This window comes from Dioscorea cayenensis, chromosome 8 (assembly GCF_009730915.1).
Source record: "Dioscorea cayenensis subsp. rotundata cultivar TDr96_F1 chromosome 8, TDr96_F1_v2_PseudoChromosome.rev07_lg8_w22 25.fasta, whole genome shotgun sequence".
Classification (NCBI taxonomy): Eukaryota; Viridiplantae; Streptophyta; class Magnoliopsida; order Dioscoreales; family Dioscoreaceae; genus Dioscorea; species Dioscorea cayenensis.
The window spans coordinates 20,817,501-20,842,779 of NC_052478.1; the positions used below are offsets into that span (position 1 = coordinate 20,817,501).

Here is a 25,279-nt window from a genome sequence, read left to right on the forward strand (position 1 = left end):
TGCTATTTTATACATGTTCTATCAATATTATTTAGCACTTAATCAACCTTATTGAGCTTTATTTTTATGGATAGCTGGTACCTAGTTGTTCATTTTGTATCTTAGGTTAAAAGAAGCACAACAAAAGCCAAAGGAAGCAAATCGAGAGTAAATCGATCGGTGTCAAAATCATAAAACAGAGAGATACACAGTCAGGGTACACGCCCGTGTACTTGCTCGTGTACATTTGGGCCGAGCATCACTCAACAACCTCCCGATCACTTCTACCGAGAAGAACATGCCCGTGTAAACCAAGAATAAGCTCGTGTACATCTGAAAGATTACAGCACGCGTCCCAGGTAAGAGCACGGGTAGAAAGAAGGGTGCATGGGCGTGTAACTGAGGAGCAAGAGAAAAAGAAAACCTGGGGGATACGTAGCCAAAAGCAAAAGTACATGGCCATGTACAGCGGCCCGTGTACACCGAGGTTTCGCATGTTTTTGGGCGTTCTCTTGGGAGTTACACATGCAAAGTACGTGCATCTTGTACTTGACCATGTAATGGTTAGGCCTTGTAAGTATAAATAGAAGATTTGAAGAGCTTTTTAGGGCATCCAAATTTAGGCCAAATTTGGGAAAAAAGGGTTATGGAGTTCTTTTGGCTATGGTTGTAAGAGGCTTTGAAGGATTGAAGAAGGAGTTTGAAGGAGTTGCTGGAGTGACGATCTATTGACGACTATAGCGGCTCACATCATCTCCAACCACACGGCATTGAGAAAAGGGGTTTTTCTTTGCATGTTTAGGGTTTTAGAAATTGAGATTTACCTTGTATTGATAAACATGAGCCTCATGAAGGACTAACTCCATTGAGTGCCCGGATTGATGTAGCTTAGGATTGCTTTATCTTTTGATTGCTTTTAATTTAGATTTACCTTTTGCTTTTGGAGTCATCTTTATTTTCATTGTTGGTTTTACGTATCGAAAAGTGGCTTTACCAATATGGTTTGCTTGTGTATTGAGAAATTCTAGCGAATAAATAACACTTGGATGAGTAGGTATCACTGAAGATCGCTAGAGATAGTAAGGGCACCATGTACCTTTCGATTGGAATTTTAGTGGTTCATCCCCAATTCTTGACATGGAAACCCTAGATCTCATTGCAATCGTTTGAGGGTAAGAGTAGGAGAGGTTCACTTCCACCTTAAGCATAGAATTAGACACTAGGGAGTCTTGAGAGAGCACTTGGTGTGATTTTGGTTTCCTTCATTCTGGTTAGCTAAGGTTTATTGTCTATTGAATTGTAATCATTTTATTCATTAAATTCCCAAGTAAAATCGATCCAGACACTGCTCTATTCATTACGCTCAGTTCCTCACTTCCTCTGACTTGGTCTTTTGCTTGTTTTTATTGTTTCTTTTTAATCCTGAAAGTAAATTTGATTTTTGTTTTAGTTAGCTAACAAAGATAGAGTTAGTACTTCTACTATCTAGTCTTTGTGGATTCAACCTTGTTTTTGCATGTATTACTTCGATTGACGCTTACACTTGCATGCATCTACTTTATGTCGATCAGCTATAGTATGAGCTATTCACAAGTCTTAATGAATTGATCTTAAAGGTGTTCAATCTTGGTTCTCTATCTTATGAGCTCATAAATTAGACTTAAGAATTGTTTGTTCAAATTAATAAAATAAGTTCAGTTTTTAACAAATACATTAGTTTGTTTATAGGTCTTAAAAATTCCATAGAGTAAATACTTTATAAGGTATGATAAAAATAGATTCCATGATATAATGGATAAATTGCGGGAAAAATGTATTGTAAAAAGTTTCCCTCGAATTCAATAAATAAAAATTTTAGAATTTTTTTTTTATAAATTAGTGAAATGATTTACCACAATTATCATGGTTACCTAAAGATATACAAGTAATGATGTGATTTTCTTAAGAGATATACATGGATATAAAAATTTCATGAGGCCATACATATCATTTCTGAGTCATATAGGCCTCTGTCGATGTACTATGAAACCTTTTTCAAATAACTAGAAGTAACTTACCATTGATTATTTAAGAGGTTTAGTATTAACAAGTGTTTTCTCCCCACATGATCTTGGCTTAATAGTACTAAGTCTCTTGCATAGGATGTTCATTTCAGGAAGACTTGATATTGAACCCTAAAATCCACACAAGATAAGAGCATTGGTGGTTGCTGAGATTGCGATTGCATTCCACTCTTGTGAACGTGTCATGCTCTGACCCGAGGAGGGATACCCAGCCACTTAACGCTCGGGTCGCCGCAAGGCTGACCAAACAAACCTGGAATCAATGATAATAAACAGTACAGAGTAGAGGATACAAAGACACCCAGTGGAAATAACAACAACATCGAACATCGAATACAGAAAGGGAGATTCACAAACATGCAGGGAAGCAACAACAATAATAGTAGAAAATACTTATATACAAGAGTGTAAGAAGTGTTTACATACACAACCATGCAACAGAGTTTTCAACATACTAGTGGATCTAAGACTCATAAAACATGTTTATGACCAAAACAGACATACTTGAACAGGAAGATGAACACAAATGGTAAGAGACTAGCAAATGCCCTGCACGCTACTACACAGCCGCACTACTACCTGCAACAGCCTGGGAAGAAGAAAGAGGGGTAAGCAAACTAAGTCAATCAGTGACTGGGTTAGCACAGCTCTACAAGGATATACCAAAATACATGATATAAATCATAAAAAAAAGATTTACCGATAATACAAATAGTTTAGCAAATAAATACATATTATAGTAATCCTTAACACAATAGATAGTGTCAAGAAAGTCTTTTACCCAAACTAGGGGTTTTCAACAATAAATCCACGAAATACTAAATATGGGTTTTATACTATAAACCAAGATGATCATCAAGCTAAGCCTTTTACAATAATATATATAGATCAAAACAGTTTCATATATATAAATATATATTTATATATTTATAACAAACTATATAATACGAGTTTCAAAATCCATAAAATATAAAAATCGTTGCCAAATCAAATTTATGGGAGACTGCCCTTTTAAGAGTGACAGCTGGGCTTCGCCCTCTCACCACAAATTCAAGATGACTAAACAAAAGAAATGCAATAGATTACTTCTCAAAACTCAACTATATGAAAAAACACAAACTCTTTCAAATACCATAATCGCAACACACCCAGCAAGTAGGTTTATAGAAAACTTTCTATACTTTTGCAGTGATCGCGGCTAGGTTCAAAGCCATTAAGGTACTCATGCCTTTAACGTTGATCCATCGGTTCACCATATGGTAACTCTGGCTCCCTGATGGCCATCCAATCAAGGTCCTACGCCCCTTCCTGAATTAGTTGAAAGAATCAACCGGCCTTTCGCGCCACCTCAAAAGCTAGCCGCTAGGACCGCTATTGCAATAGGGTAACACCATCTAAGCCAAGTAATACAAGTATAACACTGTACATAGTCCAATAGCTAGTATAATAATCAATGTCCAAGAATAACTACCATTTCCACAAGGAAAATGATGAAAACACAAGCATATCCAATTTTGTGAAGCAAATCAATTAACAATTTACAAAACAAGTATCATCATGAGAATCCTTTCATTTGAACAACAATATTTTGTAAGTATGAAGCATCAATAAATAAACTCATTTCAAGTCAATCAAAGCCTCGATTTAAATATAAAAGCCAATATAACCTAACTCAAGTAATAAGTTATAATTATAGGTATTCTCTTAGTATAATTATGCATAATTAATCATACTCACAAAATAAATTGCCTAGGCTTTGGACGCGATTACTCCTCATCGATCTCTTTTCCCTTGGAAGAGGTTTCACCACCTAATTAAAAGAATGCAAACCTTGAATAAAATGCGAAAATGAAGGGATTGAAGCGTTGAATGAAAGAATGCATGCCCTCATACACTAACCCTCAAACTATAGGGCAAATGACACAAATTTTGGACCTAAGAGATCTCAAAATGAACAACAAACAATACCAAGGAAGTCCATGCATCAAGATTTGTACTTTGAAACAAGAATTTCAAGAAAAAGACAATTTGCTCTCGGTGCTATAGTAATCCCGAAATTCCAAACATAAGTTCACTCAAGATTCCAACAAATTTTTGGAAACAAAGAAGGGAATTATACTCCAACAACCTTCTACACAATAGCAAGAATCAAAGCTCAAATATGCTCATTTACCACAAGCACTAGGTTCATCTAGCAAGGATGAAGAAAACAAGGAGAAAACATGAAGAAAATGAGGTGTTTACCTTGCTAGCTTCAAGAGAGAAGGAGAAAGGAAAGATGAAGCTTCAATTTATCAAGGAGAGAAACATCATCCTAAGCCTCCTTATCTAAGAGAAAATCAAAAAGGGAATGAAAGGAAAAGTATGATGTTGAAAAGACAAATATGGCTTTTGAAAACACAAGTATGGTTTTGAAAAAATAAGTATGACATCTCATTTTAACCCTTGTGGTCACTTCCGGAAGCTCCTACACACAAAATATACACAAAAAAACAAGTCAAACAAGATGGAGAAATAGGAAGGAGTCGAAATACCACAGCACGTCCTCGCTCGGGGTGGCTTGTTGCTATTTGTAATATAAAAAAAAAATCCCCTTTTGCTGAGAAATGTGGGCCTATTTGGGCCTTATCGGATCCACATTCGGCGCCGGCCTGTTTGTAATCTATAAGTAAGAAAAGGCCCACTTGAAGGATACAACGAGAGTTCGAGAGACGAGAGTTCAAAGCTTCGAGGAGCTCACCGCCGGTGATGGCCGCCGGCGATCGGAAATACTCGTGCGAGTCGGCGGCTGAAACTCGAGAATGGATGAACGCCATTGCTGACTTCCTCCGCCCCTTCAAGCCCCTCGTCGATGCTCACGTCGTCAACTTCTTCAAGGTCGTGTTTTTTTTTTTCCGCTTGAAGCCCTGAGCTTGGTTTGGTTTTCTAGGGTTTTCTCTTCATTGGATTTAGGGTTTCAGGGTAGGCTTTGGGAGCTCGTCGATGAGCAGTGGATGGCGTGCCTCCGTAAAGAATCGGTTGAGAATCTTCTCAATCTCCCCTCTGGTGTCATTCAGGTTGTCTCTTTGGTGAATTTTCTTTTGAAGAATGGTTGTAATTATGCTGGCATTTGATTTTCAGGTCCATTTTGCTGAAATTTACTGAGTTTGTTTGATAGGATTACTGGCCACTGTCACTTCAAGAATTTGTGAGAAATTTGACGTCTCTTGTGTTACCTCGTGAGCAAGAATTGTCTCATCCGGTATGCTTCTAGTTTATATTTGCATTTCATGCTTGTCTTGTGACGTAGGGTTCTACTATGTTTGTATTTGGTTATCTGTTCACATGGGTATTGAATGATTGAACTGTTTTTTTTTTTTTCTGAGTGTACTATTGCTTTGAGATTGAATGGTGAATGTTAGGCATTATGAAATGTATGTAGTATGTGTTAGGAACAAAGTTTATGCAAAATGAAAGGGAAGAAAAAAGCACAATTCTTATGTGAAATAGGTAATAAATGGATAGGTAGATGACTATTTAGCAAAGAATTATCTCATTTTGTTTTAAATTGAACCCCAAAACCAAATTGCATGCTTTGCCTGGAATAGGCAAATCTTTGAGTAAACACAGTGGAATTATCTTATCCCTTATTAAACATCAGATTGGATTAAACATACAATGGAATAGCCAGGGAGTAAACTGCAATAAGTTTTTCAATTTGCACTATTTTGGAGTGAATACATAGTGTACTGAAAATCAACCTTTTTTTATTTAACTTTGAGAAGAGAATTAATGGTTTAACTGACGAGCTATGTGAGAAATATGAGATCTAATTGCAGTTCATTTGGGATAATTGAATGTATAATGGTCTAATTCAAGATCAATGCCTTTTACTGGTGCAATATTTGACCTTATGCAAACTTTTTCCAACACATCATGCCTATCATGAAAATATGCACGTTTTGGCTAAAAGCCATCCTTAACTTAATGTGATCATGAATTCTGTTTTATTTTATTTGTAACATTAAGAATTTGTGGATGACTCAGTCTCTTCAATATGGTCATTTTTTAATTTTTAGCCTGCTAAATTCTCTATTTGGAAATTTTATTGATAAACACACAATCTTAAAATGGTTTCAGCATCAATTATATTAGTGAAATTTTAATTCATATTTTTCTGATAAATTAATCCTTTTTTTTTTATGGCAGATTTTCCCAAATTTACGTGTTAGTTCACTTGGTAGTGTTCTCACTCAAGGCATGAATATGAAGAAAAAGCACGAAGTAGGTATATTGAATGTTTGGTGGACAAAGTGCATCCATTATATGTATATTTTCCACTAACATTATTTGGCCCTCTAAATAATGCTCCAATTATCATTCTTTTTGAAGGTACAACTTCAGGTTTATCTGTTTCTTCATTCTTTTATCTATCAATCTTTCAAGGGCTTTTTTGATAAACAATTTAATCTGGAAAATGATAGGTGGAAATTCTTGCTGCAGCTACTAATGCTATTGCTAGTGGTGTTGGAGCTCAAAAAATTATTGATGTTGGTTCTGGTCAGGTATGGCACTATTTTTTCCCTTTCAGTTTACAGGTGAAATGGTTTAAACACTCCAAATGAGTATTTTCTTGCTTTGTTGATGCAATGCTTCCCAATATTTTAAATCAACTTTGCAATTATTCTGCTCACTTATTGCAAGTCTTTGGAGGGATATAAATTTTCAGCAAAGTTAGTTTTGCCGATGATTCTCATCTCTTTTGAGGTAAAAAACGAATCCTCTTTGTCATGAAAGGGACAAGTGGATGATAAGCTTCTCTAGGTTGCCTTATACTTTTCCAACTTTTCCAATTGCTGCAAGATACGCTTTAGTTTTAACCATGTACAATTGGGCGTGATTTGTAGTTTGAATTGGTCCCAAGACAGTGTAGTGTTTTGCTTTGGAAAGTACTGTTTCAATATTGAGGTTTTCTTTTTCAAATAAAGACGCATTTGATGAACCAAACCTGTATAGTTGTTATTTCTTACTTTATCTTGATTAAAATTTTCATGAGAATTTCCAAAGCCATACTGATATCCCATCATCACAATAGTTATGGTTTTCTTGGGCTTTCTCTTTCCTGTTGGCTCACTTCCTGATTAGGGAACCTCGCTTATTGTGCATATTGTGCACATCTAGTTGCACAAGTTCAGCAAAGAGCAATCTGTCTCATGCTAGCGGGCAATTCATCAGCCAATCTGATTTTATCCATAACCATTTTTTCTTAAGATGCTCTTATTTCTGTATTCATATCATGTAAATATTTTTCTGCTTCACACCATGCAAATATCTTACAGGGTTATCTGGCACAAGCGCTGTCTTTTCACTATCAGCTTGTAGTCATAGCAATTGATGCATCTTTACATCATGCTGATGTAACAAATGCACGGGCAGAGAGAATTAAAAAGCACTATGCAGCCAAATTGCGCAAGTCTCAACAAGGTAGGCAATTGAATTAAGGACCTTCTGTTTTAAGATGTTATCGCATTATTTTTCTATTTATTCTGCTGTGTATTTGTTTCAGGAAATGTACATATGAAAGTGCCACAAACTGTCACCTGTCATGTTCTTTCTAGTGAAACACTGACTACCATGAGTAGCACTTCATCTGATAAAGAATATGTTAAACAATCTAGTGATGGTTCTGGAAAAAGCACAGAAATAAACGCTCTGGAAAGCTCAAAAGCAGGTAGAGGAAGCACCTTGTGTAATCAGGTCACTCCTTTGGTTCTTGTTGGGCTTCATTCTTGTGGAGACCTTTCTGTGAACATGCTCAGGTGAATGACAATTTTTGATATATTATTTTGGAAATGATTTCTGGGTTGAATTTTAGAGGCCGGTTTTATTTTCATGATTTTTAATTCAATAACTTATGAGTGGAATTTGTTATTTAAAATTGGAATAAATCATCTCCCGTGTGCATAATTTGAGGTATATGCCAATATTGCGTCTAAATTTTCATTTTTGGCTTCTTAGCCTGAAAATTTCTTTAGGGAGAATTGTGAAGTAAATACTTACATGTATGTTTGCCTTAAATAATGCAATGAAATGAGTGGTTAGACTTCGCTTACCACATCAATCCCATTCTAGACAACATGATATCTAGTTGCATGGATGGCATTTAGCATTAGTTGTTGATATGCCACGTCCCAACCTTCAATGGAACACCCAAGTTGGGTTAGGTTATCAGACCAACTTTCTGTTGAAAAATTTAATTATTTAAATAAATAAAAAATTAATATAAACAAAAGTCTATTATAAATTAGAAAATTATAATTTTAATCTTAAATTTTAATTTTTAGTAGTATTACTTAGTCAAAGTTTGATTAATTCCAACTAAAATTTTCCCCTGATTTTGATTTAAAAATATTTAAAAAAAAAAAAGGATTCTTTTGACCCCAATTACTTAATCTCTAACCAAACACATTAGGTTGGTTTAGCGTTAAAACTAACCAGCTTAAGTGGTTTTGGGTTTTAGGTGTTTGAATTTGTTTTGGAGGGAAATTATCTAAAGTTGACTTAATTTTGACTTATTCAATTAATAATTTTTTAATTAATGATGATTGTTCTTTATAAGATTAATGATTTTAATTTTAAATAATAAATCTATCATTTAATTAATATGTGAAAATGCCTGTCTAATAACTCCAAAACCCATGTTGGTTGTTTGCTCAGAGGTTGAGAATAAATGGGGATAAATTGTTTATTTCCCTACCAAAGCCAGCCACACTTTTCAAATTGAACCAAGTAAAGCTAAAGGAATTACTTTTAGCCTTTTAGAACATTTTTTTGAAATGCAATTGGCCACAGCCTCAAAGTATTTCTGCTGTTGTTTTAGAATTTGTTTCATTTTACTGTCCTATAGATTGTCATTTAAAATTTTCTAATTACATTAGTTCCTTAATTTTTTGCAAGTTCTCAAAATACACTAAACTTAACATGTCATTGTTTACTTATACTTGCTGACATGGTAGTTGTCAGCAACACATTCCACATTGGTATGTTCTGATTTGGCTCTTGCCACACTGGCAACTTAGTCCTTGGTTGATGGTGTGTAAATTGTTCATGTGGCATCCTGACATGTCATCAATTAATGCCTTATCTGATTCTCATCCATGTGGATTCCATGTTAGCATTGACCATCCATTGAGCATTGCGGTTATAAAAATTATGGCCTCTTTGGATATAAAGATTTGTATGAGTTTATTTCTGGTGTACGTGGACTGTGAATTGAAGACATATCCAATGGGGTTTTTTCTTACAAAATAGGTGTTTGGATGATTATAGCAAAATTCTCCTGTAAATATTAGAATTAAAGCCACTAATGAACTCTCAAATTTGGGTCCTTGTTTGGTTTGTGCTAAAATAAAAAGATATATTTTTAAGTTTGTATGAAAAAGTATAACCTGTTGATTATTTGCTAAAAATAGGTTGTTGAACATATATTTCAATTATTTTCTAAAAAATAATTTTTTTTAAAAATTTTTGAAATTTTTCTATATTTTTTAAATATTTAAATTATTCTTTTATAATATGAAAATGTTTAAAATATTTTATTTTAAAAACAATTTTTAAAATAATATTTTGAAAATTTTATAAAAACAATTTTGTTAAATGTCATGTGACATGATGGTGCAAATGTGCCACTCGTTTGAGTAAATGTGCCACTCGTTTGAGTTGACCATAGCGAATGCTGCTTCTTGATGTTAGCCATGTGAAAGAGTGAATTACACATTTCATATGAAAAAATAAAGAGGTGGAAAGAGTTGGAAACTGTTTTACGTTTTCCTAATCTTGGCTTTCATAAGAATCATTCTCTTTATAAAAAAAAAAAATTATCAAACACTCCTTTAGAAAATTTTCCCACAAAACATAAAATTCCTGTAGAATGTGGGGACTACTGTAGTATTATGGTGTTACAAACAGGCCCTTTAACTTTGTGGTATAGAATGCCAAAAATGAAACTTTATTAAGCGAGGTTGGTGGATACCCTAAAATATGAGGATGCAAAATTAATTTAACCATTGAAAGTACGAAAGTTTGGTGTAATTTTTTAGGTCCTTTGTGGAATGCGAGCAAGTGAAGGCACTTATCTGTATTGGCTGTTGTTACAACTTACTATCAGAAGAATGCTCTATGAAATTTGATGTCCCTTGTGGTTTTCCATTGAGTAATTTTGCTAAACCTGCCGGTATGAAGCTTGGAAAGAATGCACGTGATCTTGCTTGTCAGGTATGTCTCAAGGCTCAATAGCATTTAGGTTGTTTACTTGGCCTCTTAAAGATGTTGATCATATTCTTGACATTTGATAGTAAACAAGTAACAGTAAGATGTTCATTGGGAAAGGCCAATTAATGTTAAACATGTGTAACTAGTTTACAGGATATTCTTGAATGGATAGCTTTGAACTTCTCTTTACATATCTGCATATGTTCTAAAACCACATCGCCATAAGTTATGATCTTTTGCCTAACATTTTGCATTCATTCAAATACTCAGGTTCAACCGAGCAACTATGCCCTTCCATATTCTCTAAGTGTTTTATAAGCAAATTGTGTAGACCCATCAAATTATTGTTATTGCTTTTGTGACTGCAAACACCTTTGGAGTTAGTTTTTCGTCATAGGCTGGCTATAAATTAACCCAGTAAACAATATATCCTTGCTTAGATGTCTCCTCAAATATTGCATCTCTCCAGTTGGGTATATTGTTAAAAAAACTACTAAATTTCTGGTGACCTTGTTCTTTTTGTTCATTTACCTTGTTTAAATTTCTTCTTATCTTTGGACTTGGTCAATCTCGCTCTTTGCTCTGCTGTGAGGCTAAATGTTGAGGTTGTTTTGTTTCTTATTATATTTTGTAATTGTACTCTAAATGGTTTTGCCCCTAACAAGTAACAAGTTAAATTATTTTAAGTTAATATATATGTTTTTTAAATTTGAAAAATGGCTCCCTTTTGCTTTGTTTTGATAGAGTGCTGAGAGATGGAAATGTCTCACTAAAGATGCTGCTCTTCAGAATTTTGATCTACATGCATTTCGTGCTGCCTTCCAAATGGTGAATATATTTTGTTTGACTAACCATTTTCCCTGTATATTATGGCTTGCTTCCTCTTGATATTTCACGATTAGATTGTGCAAGTTTCTTACCTTTTCTTTCTGTTCATCATCTGGATTATTTGAGACTATTGTACTACTTCAGTGGAGCTTCGGTCATGCTAGGAATTTTCTTTGTTTTACTTTCTTGTTATGCTGTATTTGTTTCAACTCTTTTTTTCATGATTTCAAGGCCTTTTAATTTTTCTAAACATTATCTTAATCTAAGTTTCATACTTAATGATTTATCTTTCTCACTTTTGGCTTGCTTGATTATAATGCGTTGCTCTTTATGTTTTTATTATTTATTTATTTATTTATTTTTGTCTTTAACCAGCTTCCCTTGTCTTCTTGCACTTAAAAATGCTGCTTTGACTAAAATCCTCTTTGTAACATGTTTGCTTGAAGTTGCCAGCTTATGCTTATTTTCCCATTTTTTTTCTCTCATATATCCTATTTTTGTGGAAATGCTTTCATGTTGGATTTTTCAAAAAAACTTCAATGATCACAATGGTGTATCACTTAATTCTTTTACTAAATGGCAATAGTGTATCCAGAATGGGATTGTGTCTGTATCGGTGTTTGCACCTACTTTGCTTTTTCAATAACGAGTTTGTTCTTTTAAAAGGTTCTTGATAAGCATTATCCTGAAACTCTGAAATTGAGTCCAACAATTGGTCGACAAGGTAAAGCTCTACGTCGGCGATTATTAAGGAGAAATCTAGCATCCCAGTTGGATGTAAAAGAAGTTGATTGTTCTGCAATTACTCCAGAAATGGCTTTTCAAGGAAAAAAAAGTTCATTGGCACAGAATTCTAGTGAAGTTGAAGTCATTAATCATCTTCACAATCACCTAGTACCAGAAGGTGTCCTGCTATTCCTGATGATTGATTTATAAATTAGACTTTGAAATGTTCTTAGAGTATCAGCATGCAGAATGTCTTTTTTTTTCCCAATCACATTTCCATTTTTTGACTTAATATGTTTATGCCAATGGTCTATTCCAACTCGATTTTTATGCAGATGGGCCATGCACTATGTCTGGCCACGGACAGTCATCACAGTCCTGTGCTTGTTACAACAATAAGTGCGATTTTATTTGCTCATCAGCAAAGGCTCATAAAGATGTGCTTTTTGAAGAATTTGTCAAGTCTGGACTAGATCATCTTGGCTTCAGCCTTGCGCAGAATATCAACGTATTTGAGATTTGGAAGGAAATTCGACCTTACACTGTATGTTTCCTCACAACCCTCCAATCAAATTTCTTTCTCATTTGAATTTTATTTTCATATTATTTTTTTGTTGTTTGGAAGTAGTAATACTTGTACTCTGTTTGTGCATTAGGGTTGTAGCGTTATTTATTTATTTTTAAATTTGAAAACTTTTTGCCTTTCAAGTTTCCTTTTCCCCCTCTTCGAGTTGCTATAGTTGTAAGCCCTCTTTGGATTTTTATTTTTCTATTGTTTATTTTTGGTTCCAAAAGTGCTTTTGGGCTAGGTTATACTTGGGGCTACTTTAGTTGTTTGTATGGGCTTAGGGTTTAGACTTTTGAAAAACAAAAACAAAAGCTATAAGAAAAGCATTGCTGGAGAAGCAATTTAAGAATTTTTTAGAAGGAAATGCCTTTGAATGTTTTAGATAATTACCTTTTTTATCCTTAACATTAATAATAATATTAACACTGATACCAATGGTATAAAACAAGAACAACAACAATGATAATAATAACTGTGATTATTTCTTATTGTTGTTGTTGCTGTCGTCGTCTCATATCTAGTAATTTCTCATTGAAAAAAGCAATTTCAATAAATAAAATCCAAATAACTTCCTAACTATAGAAGCACTTATGAATTAATATATCCCAACACAAGCAGCTTAGCTTAATTAGATAAACACTTACTAACCTTCAAAAGAAAAAAAAAAGAAACATTTTTTTCATAATGCAGTCCAAACAAGTCCCAAGTGTTCACTACACCTGCTTCTTTCTGCACACTTGTATTTATAAATTAAATTGGCCTCCATGATCACAGTGTAATTCTACTACAGATTTCAAAGATGGAGAAGTTAAAAAGATCATTTTTCTCTGAAAATCTGGTGTGGGAAGGCTCACTTGTTATTGAGATTAAACTCAATGAGCATAATACATGTATTTCAATGGTCCATCTCAATTTGAATATTATACTTAGACAACTAAGATTCATGAGGTTTTTCACCACTTCCATCGTAAGTGCTTTTCAAAATATTTGCTAACTAATGATGTTGACATTATGTAACTAAGAATTTAAAACATTTTTTAAATGAAAAAGAATTATTTTGGTAACTTGACTTTCAGTAGGACATTAAATTGGAGAATCTTTTTTCTTGAAGGGCATTATTTCAAAATTATTGTTTGCTTGCTTCTTTATATGGAACTTCTAAATTGTCTCACAACTGTTCCTTATGTTATAGTAACTAATAGTCTGTTAAGTTGGTATATGGATTGGAATATATAAGCCTAGATCTCTCATCCTATTAGCTTAAGCTTTTGGGTTAAATTGAGTTCAGATGTATATGCTTGGTTGTTAAACACCTTGAACCTGGATTGTCTAGTTTTCATCAAATCCTTATCAAGTATAGACCTTGACAGTTGTTATTGCATGCCTTCCTACTAGTAAACCAATGTATTAAAAAGATCTTTAATTGTGATTGGTTGATTTATTTTATATATTTACTTTCTGTTGTTGGCTGGGTTAATCATGGTAAACTTTTTTTTCTGTACAGGAACTTGTTGGTCCTTTCTGGTCTCTTAGGGCATCACTAGGCCCCCTGATTGAAACTTATATTCTGCTTGATAGGTTATTATTCCTTCAAGAGCAAGGTGAATCAGTGCAAGCATTTCTCATCCCTCTGTTTCATCCTACCATCTCACCTAGGAATATGGCAATAGTTGCTTGGAAAACTGGCTCAGATACAATGTGGACATAATGTGGTAATTTTCATTCTCTGCTGACTGCCATGTGAATGTGCATTCTATATGAGTTCTTGTTAGTAGATACAGATGTGAAGTTGGTTATTCCATCATCCTAGTGACTGATAATTTCAACAAGCTGTCTGACCAGGAAACTAAAGAACAAGTGAATTGAGACTCAGAAATTACACACCAGAACATAATTTGATAGAAAATGTCAAGGAGTATTTGAACACATATCTACTCTGCAACTAGTAGTTTTAGTTTCATTCATCAAGATTATACTTTGCCCATCATTGCATAATATGATCTCAAGTAATGTAGCGGGTGACAAATTAAAAAGGGGAATCTCAATCTTGGAAAGCATTTGACAAAGATCTTCCTTTTTAGCAATTTAGCAAATGTGATGTGTTAACCTTAAAGGTTGTGTGCGCAACTTTGTATCTGTTGTTTGGAACCTGTTTGTTGCCGTATTTAGGTCAGGTGTGGAATATATATCTTTAATATTTTAAACTGCCAATCTTTCTGTCTGAGTTTGATTTTATATTTAGGGCCCGTTTGGTAGACATGATAAAGGCCATAGGATATGATAGACTATCATATCCTATTATTTTCTTTTGTTTGGTGTGCCAATAGGACATGATAATATTATCCTATTGACCCAATTTATCCTACCGGGGACATGATATTAAATCCTGTTGGGGGAGTCAGGATAGAAACAGGTAGGATATGATAAAATTTTAAACTTACTTTTTTACCCTATTTATGGTTTATTAAACTCATCTAGGGTTGATTATATGCCTTCTTTCCATCTTTTGATGCTTGGAACAAAAAGCTTATCAACAACTAAATATGACGCTAATTTCACAAAGTAGAGTTTTTTCGCATCTGAAGTGGTTGAAGAGTTTCTCCGTCGATCTTGTGCTTGAACAAGTTATTTTTTATCTAAATATCGTTTGTTATCATGTCTTAGTTTTTCTAATTGGATGATTTTTTTTAATTGATTTTGACGTGATGTATTTAATTTGCTATATTTATGGATTTTTGGTTATTTTTTTTTCTAGTAAATAGGTATGAAGTATAATTTTTACAAGTTGGTGATATTATGATCTATATATTTGTGGGCATTATAGGTTTTTTTAATAATTTAATAGAAACTTGTAAAGATACAGATAAGTAAATCATTAAGGAAATTTTTTTTTAAAAAAAGTCTATTTTGAAAATAATATATAATTATATTATAAAGGGTAATTTTGTCTATTTACATATCATATCCTGTCATTATCTGGTCCACTTCAAACGTAAAATAGGATAATAAATGATGTCCAATGGCTTATCTGGTGCGCACCAAACATAAAATAGGATATGAGCTTATCATGCCCATATCCTTTCCTACTCCTATTCAGTCCTCATATCATATCCATCCATATTCTATCATGTCCACCAAACGGGCCCTTACAGTACAGAGCCAGTGTCATTTCATCTACTTTTAAGTTACAATCGACTGTCATGTTTCCAAAGAAACATTCAATGCAACAATCTTGAGGCATCTCACTTTTTTATGCGCATTTTCTTTGTATGAACCTGATGAGCTATTAATGTGTGTGGGATTATGTGCTCAAAGTTATTGACCAAGCCAGCAAGTTTTGTATTAAAAAAAAAACCAAAAACAAAATTAAATTCTGGTCAGTATTTGCATTCACTTGTTGAGCTTGATAATCATCTTTGAATATGTAAAGGAATTCTCTTGTATCCAACCTTGGTGTTTGTTTGTCAATAGTGAAACGTAATTATTCCCCAAAGTGGCCTTTTATAGAGGATACTTCCTTAACTGTGGTCTTGAGTCAATGTTTCTTAAAACTGCAATTTCTTTTAGCCATAATGCCTTTTTAACCAGGTTGCTTCCAAAACCATTTGTCATGCTGATCATACTCCTTTTGAGGTGAAGCAAAACTTCAGTTGTAGTTTTTCCTTTTCTGCAGGTAGTTGTATCTTTTTTACAGTCAGCTGGCCAGGTCATTCTGTGGTATTAAAGGTGTGACAATATGGTAAGCAGTCTGCGTATTTTCTGCTGAGACATCCCCCACATGATGGCTTATATCAGTCAGTTCATGTGCTATAACTTCACTAGGAGAAATGTCAATGAGATCACTCAGGTCTTAGACATAAAATGTCGGGCATGCTGTTTGCTATTGTTAGAGATCACAATGATGGACTTTTAAGATGTTCACTATGTAAATGGCAGCATGATATTACCTGGGAATATTCTGAGGGCTTTCTTTTTGCAACACTAAATTAAATAATGTGATTTAGATATTTCTATCTCAATTTTCCGAACTCAACCAACCTTTGATAATCTCAACTTTATTATCAATTAGGGCGTTTATGGTTCTCTAAAGAAAAATGGAAAAATAAAACATTAGATGCATAAAAAACTTAGAAGCACCTCTAACACTTCCTAATTTCAGAAGGAACACTTGGATGACCCAATTGTGCATATAAAGTTATATTGCTTCATTTTCTAAGAAGAAAAATTGACATCTTGCATTGATGTTCAGCCAACCCACCAGTAGATTATGCACATCTTTTTCGATTGTGCAAACCTTGTGTCTTTTTGTCATATAACTGGACACATTGTGATGATCTCTTTTTGGGGCAATGCATTAGTAGATAAGTGGGAGAGACCCTAATGCGTACTCAATGATCTGCAGTTCAATATTTTTTCCTAGAATAGGCTCTTGCCTCTTGTCAAAAACAAGTTGGGAAAATGATAGCACTTATTTATAATCATGATGAGCTTTAAGGAAACTTTTTTGTTTATGAATTTTGTTGTGATTTTACTGAATATATATTTGTGATGGTGATCTTATGTAGTCTTCCCTCTAGTGCTGTAGTGGGAAGGCACTCATTTTCCCAAAGCAGTGGCCTAGGTTTCAAGGCAAACGATGGCCTCGGTTCAAGATTCTTTCAAAGAAAAGCTCATGGTTTCTTCTTAAAGCAAATAAAGAAAACTATGGTGTTCGTTTAAAATTTTGACAAGCTGCAAAACATTTGAAATCAAATTTCTGATGAGAAGTTATTGTTGGAATATTTGTGGTAGTGGCATCTAGTGAACAGTGATATTCCAAACTCATATAATTAGAGGTGTTTTCAGTTATATTGTAAATCAGGTTAGCACTTTAGGTCGCTACTCCTAGAAATCTCAAGTTGTTGCAACATTTTTGGTTTAGAGCTTCATACACTCAAGATCCTCCTGTTCTTATAGCATCTCTGGAGTTTACTTTAATATTTCAAGTGAAATCAAGGAGAGGTTGAAGTGCCAAATTAATGCATCTTGCCATCTTAACTAAAATATTCTCTCTCTGTGACTCTCTCTCAGCCGAAATGTTTGATGAATCTTTTCAAGGTTCAATAATATGACTTCGAGTTAGGAAAAAGTAGCAGGACTATAGATCCTTTGCAAGGCAGCACCTCCAAGTTCATGTCAGAAATATTGACTTGTAGAAATTTCAATCACATGGCCAATGTTGCATGATCACCAAATACTGTATGGCACTTTCTACAAGGTTTGGTATGTTAGAAACTAGTCAACTCAGACGTATAGTAATCCAAATAGTAGTTAAGCGTGCACTAACGGATTTAGATTTTGCTTTGATAATCCCCATGTGGTAAGAGTGGTAGTGTTGAACCTGATTACAGGTTGTTGTGTTCCCAATTAGTATAAGTTTTGTACAAGGTTGGATTGACTTCTGGACATTGTACTTGTTCTTCTGGTGTTGTTAGATATATAAATGGTCCCATTTGGTTGGGAATCTACAACTGCAAGAATAAGTCAGAATAAGAATTATAATTGAATACAGAATAGGATTATCATAATATTTGTCTGTCTGCTACTTTTTCATATTCTATGTGTTTATAACCTAAAAGTGTCTTCAGAAGCAGGCAGCATTCCACCCAACATGTGGAATTGCTTTTTTTAAAGCAATTTGGAAGAACTCAGTTTGTCCAGAATAGTTATTCTGACTATTCTCATCTGTGCAAATCAGTTGTTTGGCTGGAAGCTTTATTCTGTGTTATCCCCCAACCAAAACGGGGGCCATTTTTCTTGAATATGTCCTATATAATAATTAAAAATAAATAAATATAATACCTTGAATCTGAATGCGTTGTTTATTGTGGTGGTCTTTTTCAGCTAAATTAGTTCTGTTGAAACCAGCTGTTTGCTTAGAATGAAATACTGAAACTTTGACATGTCTATTCCCAGCGTGCGTATCCTCGTTTACTTTTTCCTAGTTTTCTGGTAAACACAGATATATTTATATTGTCTATGTCTTTGCCTAAATTGAATGCACATGCATTATGATTTTAATTTGTGAATGCTTTTGCTTTGTGTCATCTCTCTATTAATGGATTTAGGGCCCTACTCAGAGTAATTTTCTGTATTTAAGTATTAAGAACATCATTTTAGTGGGTTGTGATGAAGATGACTGCTCAATGTTGTTCCATTTTTAGGTAGCTAACCTCATTTGACTCTTCTTCTCAGGCCTCTTAAAGTCTTCTAACCACACAGGCGGCAAATTATAGGAGTCCATATAACCCTAATTGAATCTTAGTTTTGGATTGGTCACCATCATCAAAGTGTTTTTTATTGAATTGAAGTGTCTAATGGCTGACATCTCTATCTTAGTCATCACCTTGGACAGTGGAGCAAGTATCCTCCTTTTCTTTTCATTCTTAAGCTGACTTCATTACATTTTTCTTTTTGTTATTTTTAGAACAGTTTCTGATTTTCTTATCCTTATCTTAAATAGCGAAGAATTTTATTTTAATGTTTTATTGTGATGTATTTCATGCCTTTTCCACATTAATTGGTAAACTATCTATACATATATATGTATATATATACATACTTTTTGTGCTGTTAAATTTATGTATCAGTTAGGCTATTGTGGTAAATTTCATGCAGTTTGCATATTAACTAATTGACTAATTTTCTATTGTGTGCTTTAATATATCCAGGCATATCTTGTTGAAGACAACAACTTCAGGTACAATCACTAATTGGGTATATATTTTTTTAATCAATCCCATGCATTTATATCAAATTTTATTTGCTCTTCTTTTTGAGAATTTCAGGTTTACATAAGAGTATGTATGCAAATAATAACAAAATAAAAACTTTTTAAGAAATAAGATGCATTGTTTATTTTCTTCTCTCAAACAAAAATATATTAAATTTTGGTTTCTTGCACCATTGTGAACTCAAGCATAATGTGCTTTGTGTCTGTTACAACAACCTTCTCATAGACTTTGGCTTTTAAATTTTAAATAAAAAGAAAACCCTTTTGTATTTTTCTGGATTTTAGAAATAGTTTGTATTTTTATAGTCTGTTGGGAAATTATTGGATGGCCATTGAATTAGATGTCATAATTGTAGCCTAACATTAACATCATCCAGAGTCTATCATCCAATGAAATATAGATAGCATGCTTTGATCTTGTCACCATTTGCCAGAATGATGATGTATTATTATTTATAGATAGATAGATAGATAAATAGATAAATAAATAGATAAATAACTTTCCCCCCCATCCCTCAATCCCTATCTCCTTTTACTAATTCATTTGTTTGGCCAAATTGTTTCAAGAAGGCGCTGTGTCTTGCCCTACTGTTTTGTCACCATACAAAGTTATACAACCAAATTTTATTTTGGTTTGTTAGCAACAAGGAATGAACATCAAAGTCAAATAAAAAAATAAAAATAAAAATGAAAACATCTACCAAACTAACTGTGAGATTCTTTTATGTCCATTGAACCTGTGTATGAATTTAAGGTCTATCTTGAATTTATTCAGTCCAAAGTTTTGCTTGTGTCTACTGACAAACTTGTTTCTTATAAATGCACAATGTTAGGCTTGTGTAAAACGTTTAGGAACTGTTATCATTTTGTTTTTAATCTGGTTTGAAACTATTTTTAAAGAATAGTTAACTGTACATATGACTTTGGGAAAAAAAAAAGAAGATAAGGACAATTGAAATCTAGAGACTGTTTATAAAGTAACAAATAGTATTACACAGTTTAAAACGGTAACAAACAGTATTATAAATAAAAAATTTATATAATATTTATATAAATAATAATGGTTGGATCATCATCCAAAGGCTGTAAATAAAACATTCATTCATGGTTAACACATGTGTAATTGAGTTGGCCTCTGTAATTGGGTTGGCAAATGAAAGTAAGGTATGTGTCGCACGTGTGTCACGTGCATAGGTGAACCCCACGCTGTCAGTTTCATAACCTTTCTTGCCCAACCAATCCTTCTCATCACCATGGCCTATCCACCATTCTTATCCTTTCAAACTTTTTCTTTTTCCATAGATACCCCTAAAGAACCTTGTAGTTACATTATACACATATTATTTTGGTTTTTTAAGTAGTAGTAGTATGTTGGTGAATCAATGGTGATTATATAATCTTTAGTAGACTATACACTTGATCATTGGACTTTATCAATATTCACTGGAGCTTTGGTTGTTAGGCCATTCACTCATTGAATTACCAACTTCTTTGACTTCTTAGCAAATTTAATCATTCATTCTTGTGTATAAATACGCCTATTAATTAGGGGCAATATGTGTAATTATCTGAAATTATGAAGTTAGGAAATTTATCCTCTTGTTTCCTTAAAAAAAAAATATAATAATCTTTTTAATATTTATGAAAAAAATTATCAATATAACCTAGTAGAGATTTAGGTCATTTTAGGTTTGAATTTTTATGTATAAAAACACTTAAGGAGGTTATTTTTTAAAAGCTTCCCAATATTTTTCCCCTATTAGGAAATGGGTGTGTCTAAGGCTTATATATAGCCTTATATATATAAGGATCAATCCTCTATGCACGTTCACAGATTAAAAATCTGTGAACGTTGTTTTGGACCGTTGGATTTCGATCCAACGGTCGGACACTATTTAATAAACAGTGTTACTGTGTTTATGAACAGTAACACAGTAAAAGGTGGGATGTACAGTAAAAACAAAATTAAAACTAATGAACTCATTAATCTAAGATTAACTTTCACTGTAGCTAAAGGTTAGTGTTACTGTAGCTAGAGAACCTTTTCTATATATATATATATATATATATATACACACCCCTTTTAGGAAATAGTTGTGTCAAAGATTAAAAAAAAAATTGTTGATATTTTTATAATCTTGAGCCGGTTGACATACCTATTAAAATAATATTCTTATGATAATTTGTTTTAAAATAGTTATGCATTGATTTAAACTCATAATATTATGATTAGTTTTTTGTAATCATAAATGTATAAATGTATAAATTTCAAAACATGAAATGGTTGGTCTCTGGTTGTTGTATACAATTTCTAAACCCTTGAGGGCGTGTTTGAAAACCATTATAAAGTTTTGAAGATATACATGAAATTAACAAATTTTTTTCAAAGGGTTGGTTTACGAATTTATTTATTTATTCAATATAAAGTGTATATATTTGAGGATAGTTAGACAGGCCATCTGATAGAATTTGTTTTTTTTTTTAAATAAGAAATAGGAAAATTAATCAATTGGTTGATTATTTTGTTGTTTATTAAATTGCATGATGGAAAGTTTGGTGAAATAAATAAGACCTCATTAGAACATTTGAAGAATGGGACTTATTAATTCATAAAGTATGCATTGTATTTTATTATTGTCAGTTCTAATTACTCAAGACTTCATTAATGATGTCAGTGGTTCATGTTCTAATTCTCTAAATGTAGATAATTATTTAACTTTGGATTATAAATAGACTTTTTTTTAAAAAAAAAAATCCCAAATCATATTTAAAAAATTTTATTTTTATTTTTTGAGTCTATGGTTCAATTGGTTCCTTTAGGAATTACAAACTCTAAATTAGTTTGAGACTAGGTATTAGAAACTCTTTATAGAGATAAATTTATTTTTATGAGTGTTTTTGACATGTACAAAAATTTAAAATTGAAATCATTTTGTTTAATAAAATCAAGCTTCTATCACTTGAGGCAAACTCTAGTACTTTTAATTTTTATTCTGTATTAACAATGTTTCAATCAAAGATCTTACAAAATAAAAATAAAAAAAATAATAATTCATCATTATTTATTCGTAAGCATATAATTTGCTATATCCTAATTTTCTCTCCTTTTCACTAGGCCTACTTTTCATGTCATTATTGATATAAAATTATGGAGTACGGAGATATACATAAACGCCAAAGTGAGAGTTCATTAAAAATTATATATATGTAAGTCATTATATAACTAAACAGGACCAACTTGTACAATATTTTTTAGTTCAGGGACCCAAATGAACTTTCACATGTTACTTCAACACTAAAACTTACAAAAATATATATATATATATATATAATAATTACTATAAATGGTAGGGCTCACACAACCTCATCCCACCAAATCCAAAAAGGCCACGTCATCATGTGCTCCACCCACGGTGGCCATGTTTGGCTGGTGGAGGTGTTCACTGTGTCCATGTCATCATGCCACGTAAGCAAACCCTAACAAATAGAATTTTCAAAAATTAATAAATAAATAATAAATAAAAGATGACCACTGTTTCATTCCTCCATTTTGCTTCCTTCTTACTCTATTAATACTCTCCCTTCTTCATCTCCATCTTCTTTAATGGTTCAACAAGAAGTGATGATGAACACAAGCTTCTTAACCATGGTTGAAGACCGGTTACCACCCGGCTTTCGATTTCATCCTCGAGACGATGAACTGATATGTGACTACCTCTCCGTCAAGCTCTCCGGTGATCATCGAAAACTCAACTCATGTTTCTTCCCTATGATGATTGATATCGATATTAACAAGTGCGAGCCATGGGACCTTCCTGGTTAGTTTCTTTCTTTTTTTTTTTCCCCAACTTCACACACACACACACACACACATAGATATATATATATATATATATATATATATATATATTATGTTTTATTTGTTATCTATGCTTTCTCAATTTCTCTTTAATTTATTATTATGAACGATTAAACTTTGAGAAACATGATCATTTAAGAGATGAAGATGATAAAACCTCCCCATTTTTTTCTAATATTTTAGAATATATATTTATATATATATATCACAGAATAATTACACTAATAGAAATTTTTTTTGTTTGTTATTATTATTCTTAATTTAGAAGGAAGAAAAGTTACATGCTTAAGAAAAGTCTTAAACAATACTGTGATTTCACTGTATATTGATGAGGAAATGGATAAGAGTTTCAAACTTAAAGTTGCCAACTAGTCATCCACTTAAATTGTGATGTATTTGTCCCAAATCTTGTTTTTCTACATGTATCTATTGGTAGGAATAGGTTCAAAAATTGTTTTTCTTTTCATAATTTAAGTTATTATTTTTAAATTAACTGATGTGGGATGATTATGCTTAATGTCAGAAACTGCGTGCGTTGGAGGAAGGGAATGGTATTTTTTTTGTCTCCGAGATCGAAAATATGCATCAGGGTTAAGGACGAATCGGGCAACAATGAGCGGGTACTGGAAGGCTACCGGGAAGGACCGTATGGTGTCACGGAATGCTACCGTTGTCGGAATGAGGAAGACACTGGTTTTCTACGAAGGAAGAGCTCCGAAAGGGAAGAAAACCGATTGGGTCATGCATGAGTTTAGGATGGAAAAACCAACCTTTGACATTGTTCCTCAGGCTTTCTCATGCAAGGTTAGTTTTGTTTTCCATAAATTATTTAATAATTTAATAAAAAAAAATTAATTTTATGTTCACCAACATGAAGACCAACACAAGGAAACAAAAGCACAAGAGGCATAGATTGCTATTTATCTTTCTCTTGCAGGGTTAGCTTTTGGTAGTGGTATATACTTTAATTTTTTTTTTACCCTTTTTCTGTTTAGTTATATGTATATATTCATTTTTCTAGACTTCTTTCTCATATATATACACACACATATAAATTAGAAAATAATGACAGCATATTAGATGAATGCAAGTATAATGTTATGCCATATGATAACACAGTAACAAGCTCATTTTAATTATCATTAATTCTCTTAGTTAGAAATGATTTTAACAACATTTTTTATATTTATTTATTTAATACAGGAAGATTGGGTATTATGTAGAGTATTTTACAAGAGTAGAGGAATTTCGTCTAGACCAATTACGAAGGATACATACAACAACTCCGATGTTGATTCCTCGCCGCCACCCTTGTCGGAAACCTACATAACATTTGATCAAAACCCTCTTCATGATGAAGGCTTTGAGCAGGTGCCCTGCTTCTCCAATTACCTTAACCATAACCCTAACCCTAGCCCTAGCCCTAATCTCTCATATGATCCCATGCATGCAAAGATGATAAACTCCATTTTGAACCAACTCACAAAGTTAGATGGCAACTCCAAGAGGGACTTGGTCCCTTCCAATGTGACTCAATTGCCCATTGATAGCTCCTTGTGTGATGTTACTCTACTTCCAATTTGGAACCCTTTTTAATGTATTATTTGTGCTTAATAAGTGATAGCTATATATATATATATATTTGTGTGTGTGTATTTTTATATGTTTAAGTGAAGGGATGAAGAATTTGAATACTTGAATATGATGGGTTTGTTTGGATGATAAGTAGTTTTCAACTTTGCATTGTATGAAATTAATGTTGGATATTCAAATGAGAAAATGATATAAAAAAATCTGTCTTTGCTTTCAATCACTTCCAAAGATTTTGAACCTTCAACTCACATTATATGATTTTATATCCCTTTTATTTTGTCTTTTAATGTTTTTATATTAATGCAATCTTTTCTAGCTCATCAACTTGATTCTCTCTCTCATTTTATATCTAAATAAAAAATAATTAATTCTTTCTATATTTATATAAATTAATTAATGAATATGTTTAATGATTTGAACTCTCAATCTCCTGTTGAAATTTTTATATCCAAAGACAATTAAACAAACACTGAAACTTATATATATATATATATATATATATATATATATATATATATATATTTGTATGTATTAATTATATAATATTTTAGGTTTTAATTTTATAGAAGAAAAATCTCATTCTAGATATCCTAACATCAATGAAATCATAAATAAAGATTAGTTATATTTTTTCATGTTTG

The 25,279-nt window shown here is 32.7% G+C and overlaps 2 protein-coding genes and 1 long non-coding RNA gene across 16 annotated transcripts; 2 read left to right on the forward strand and 1 right to left on the reverse strand.

Annotated features, from left to right (window-relative positions):
• Positions 1–2,059: 2,059 nt before the first annotated feature.
• Positions 2,060–4,424, reverse strand: LOC120267656. Of its 5 annotated transcripts, none has more exons than XR_005538518.1 (5): positions 4,287–4,424; positions 3,780–3,852; positions 3,224–3,413; positions 2,547–2,631; positions 2,060–2,281 (listed from the first exon to the last, which is right to left on the reverse strand). It is a non-coding gene; the product is annotated as an uncharacterized LOC120267656 (long non-coding RNA). The 5 variants fall into 5 exon arrangements; XR_005538519.1 differs by having other exon boundaries at positions 2,060–2,295; XR_005538517.1 differs by lacking the exon at positions 2,060–2,281 and having other exon boundaries at positions 2,401–2,631.
• Positions 4,425–4,746: 322 nt separating this feature from the next.
• Positions 4,747–22,845, forward strand: LOC120266704 (protein RRNAD1). 10 transcript variants are annotated; one of them, XR_005538253.1, is made up of 14 exons: positions 4,747–4,919; positions 5,003–5,098; positions 5,200–5,283; positions 6,231–6,305; positions 6,506–6,586; positions 7,361–7,505; positions 7,588–7,840; positions 10,121–10,295; positions 11,037–11,120; positions 11,787–12,024; positions 12,182–12,390; positions 13,993–14,126; positions 16,088–16,153; positions 19,125–19,397. XR_005538253.1 is itself a non-coding variant. In XM_039274354.1 (14 exons), the coding sequence occupies exons 1-12, from the start codon at positions 4,791–4,793 to the stop codon at positions 14,120–14,122; spliced, it is 1,773 nt and encodes a 590-aa protein (XP_039130288.1). In that variant the 5' UTR covers positions 4,747–4,790; the 3' UTR covers positions 14,123–14,126; positions 19,125–19,153; positions 22,807–22,845. The 10 variants fall into 10 exon arrangements, 6 of the variants coding, with proteins under 6 accessions (XP_039130288.1, XP_039130289.1, XP_039130285.1 ...); XR_005538252.1 differs by lacking the exon at positions 16,088–16,153 and adding an exon at positions 18,649–18,816 and having other exon boundaries at positions 13,919–14,126; positions 19,125–19,396; XR_005538250.1 differs by having other exon boundaries at positions 13,919–14,126; positions 19,125–19,395.
• Positions 22,833–24,641, forward strand: LOC120267378 (NAC domain-containing protein 21/22-like). The gene is made up of 3 exons (XM_039275016.1): positions 22,833–23,004; positions 23,635–23,849; positions 24,249–24,641. Exons 1-3 carry the CDS (start codon positions 22,833–22,835, stop codon positions 24,639–24,641), a joined length of 780 nt encoding a protein of 259 aa, XP_039130950.1.
• Positions 24,642–25,279: the final 638 nt, after the last annotated feature.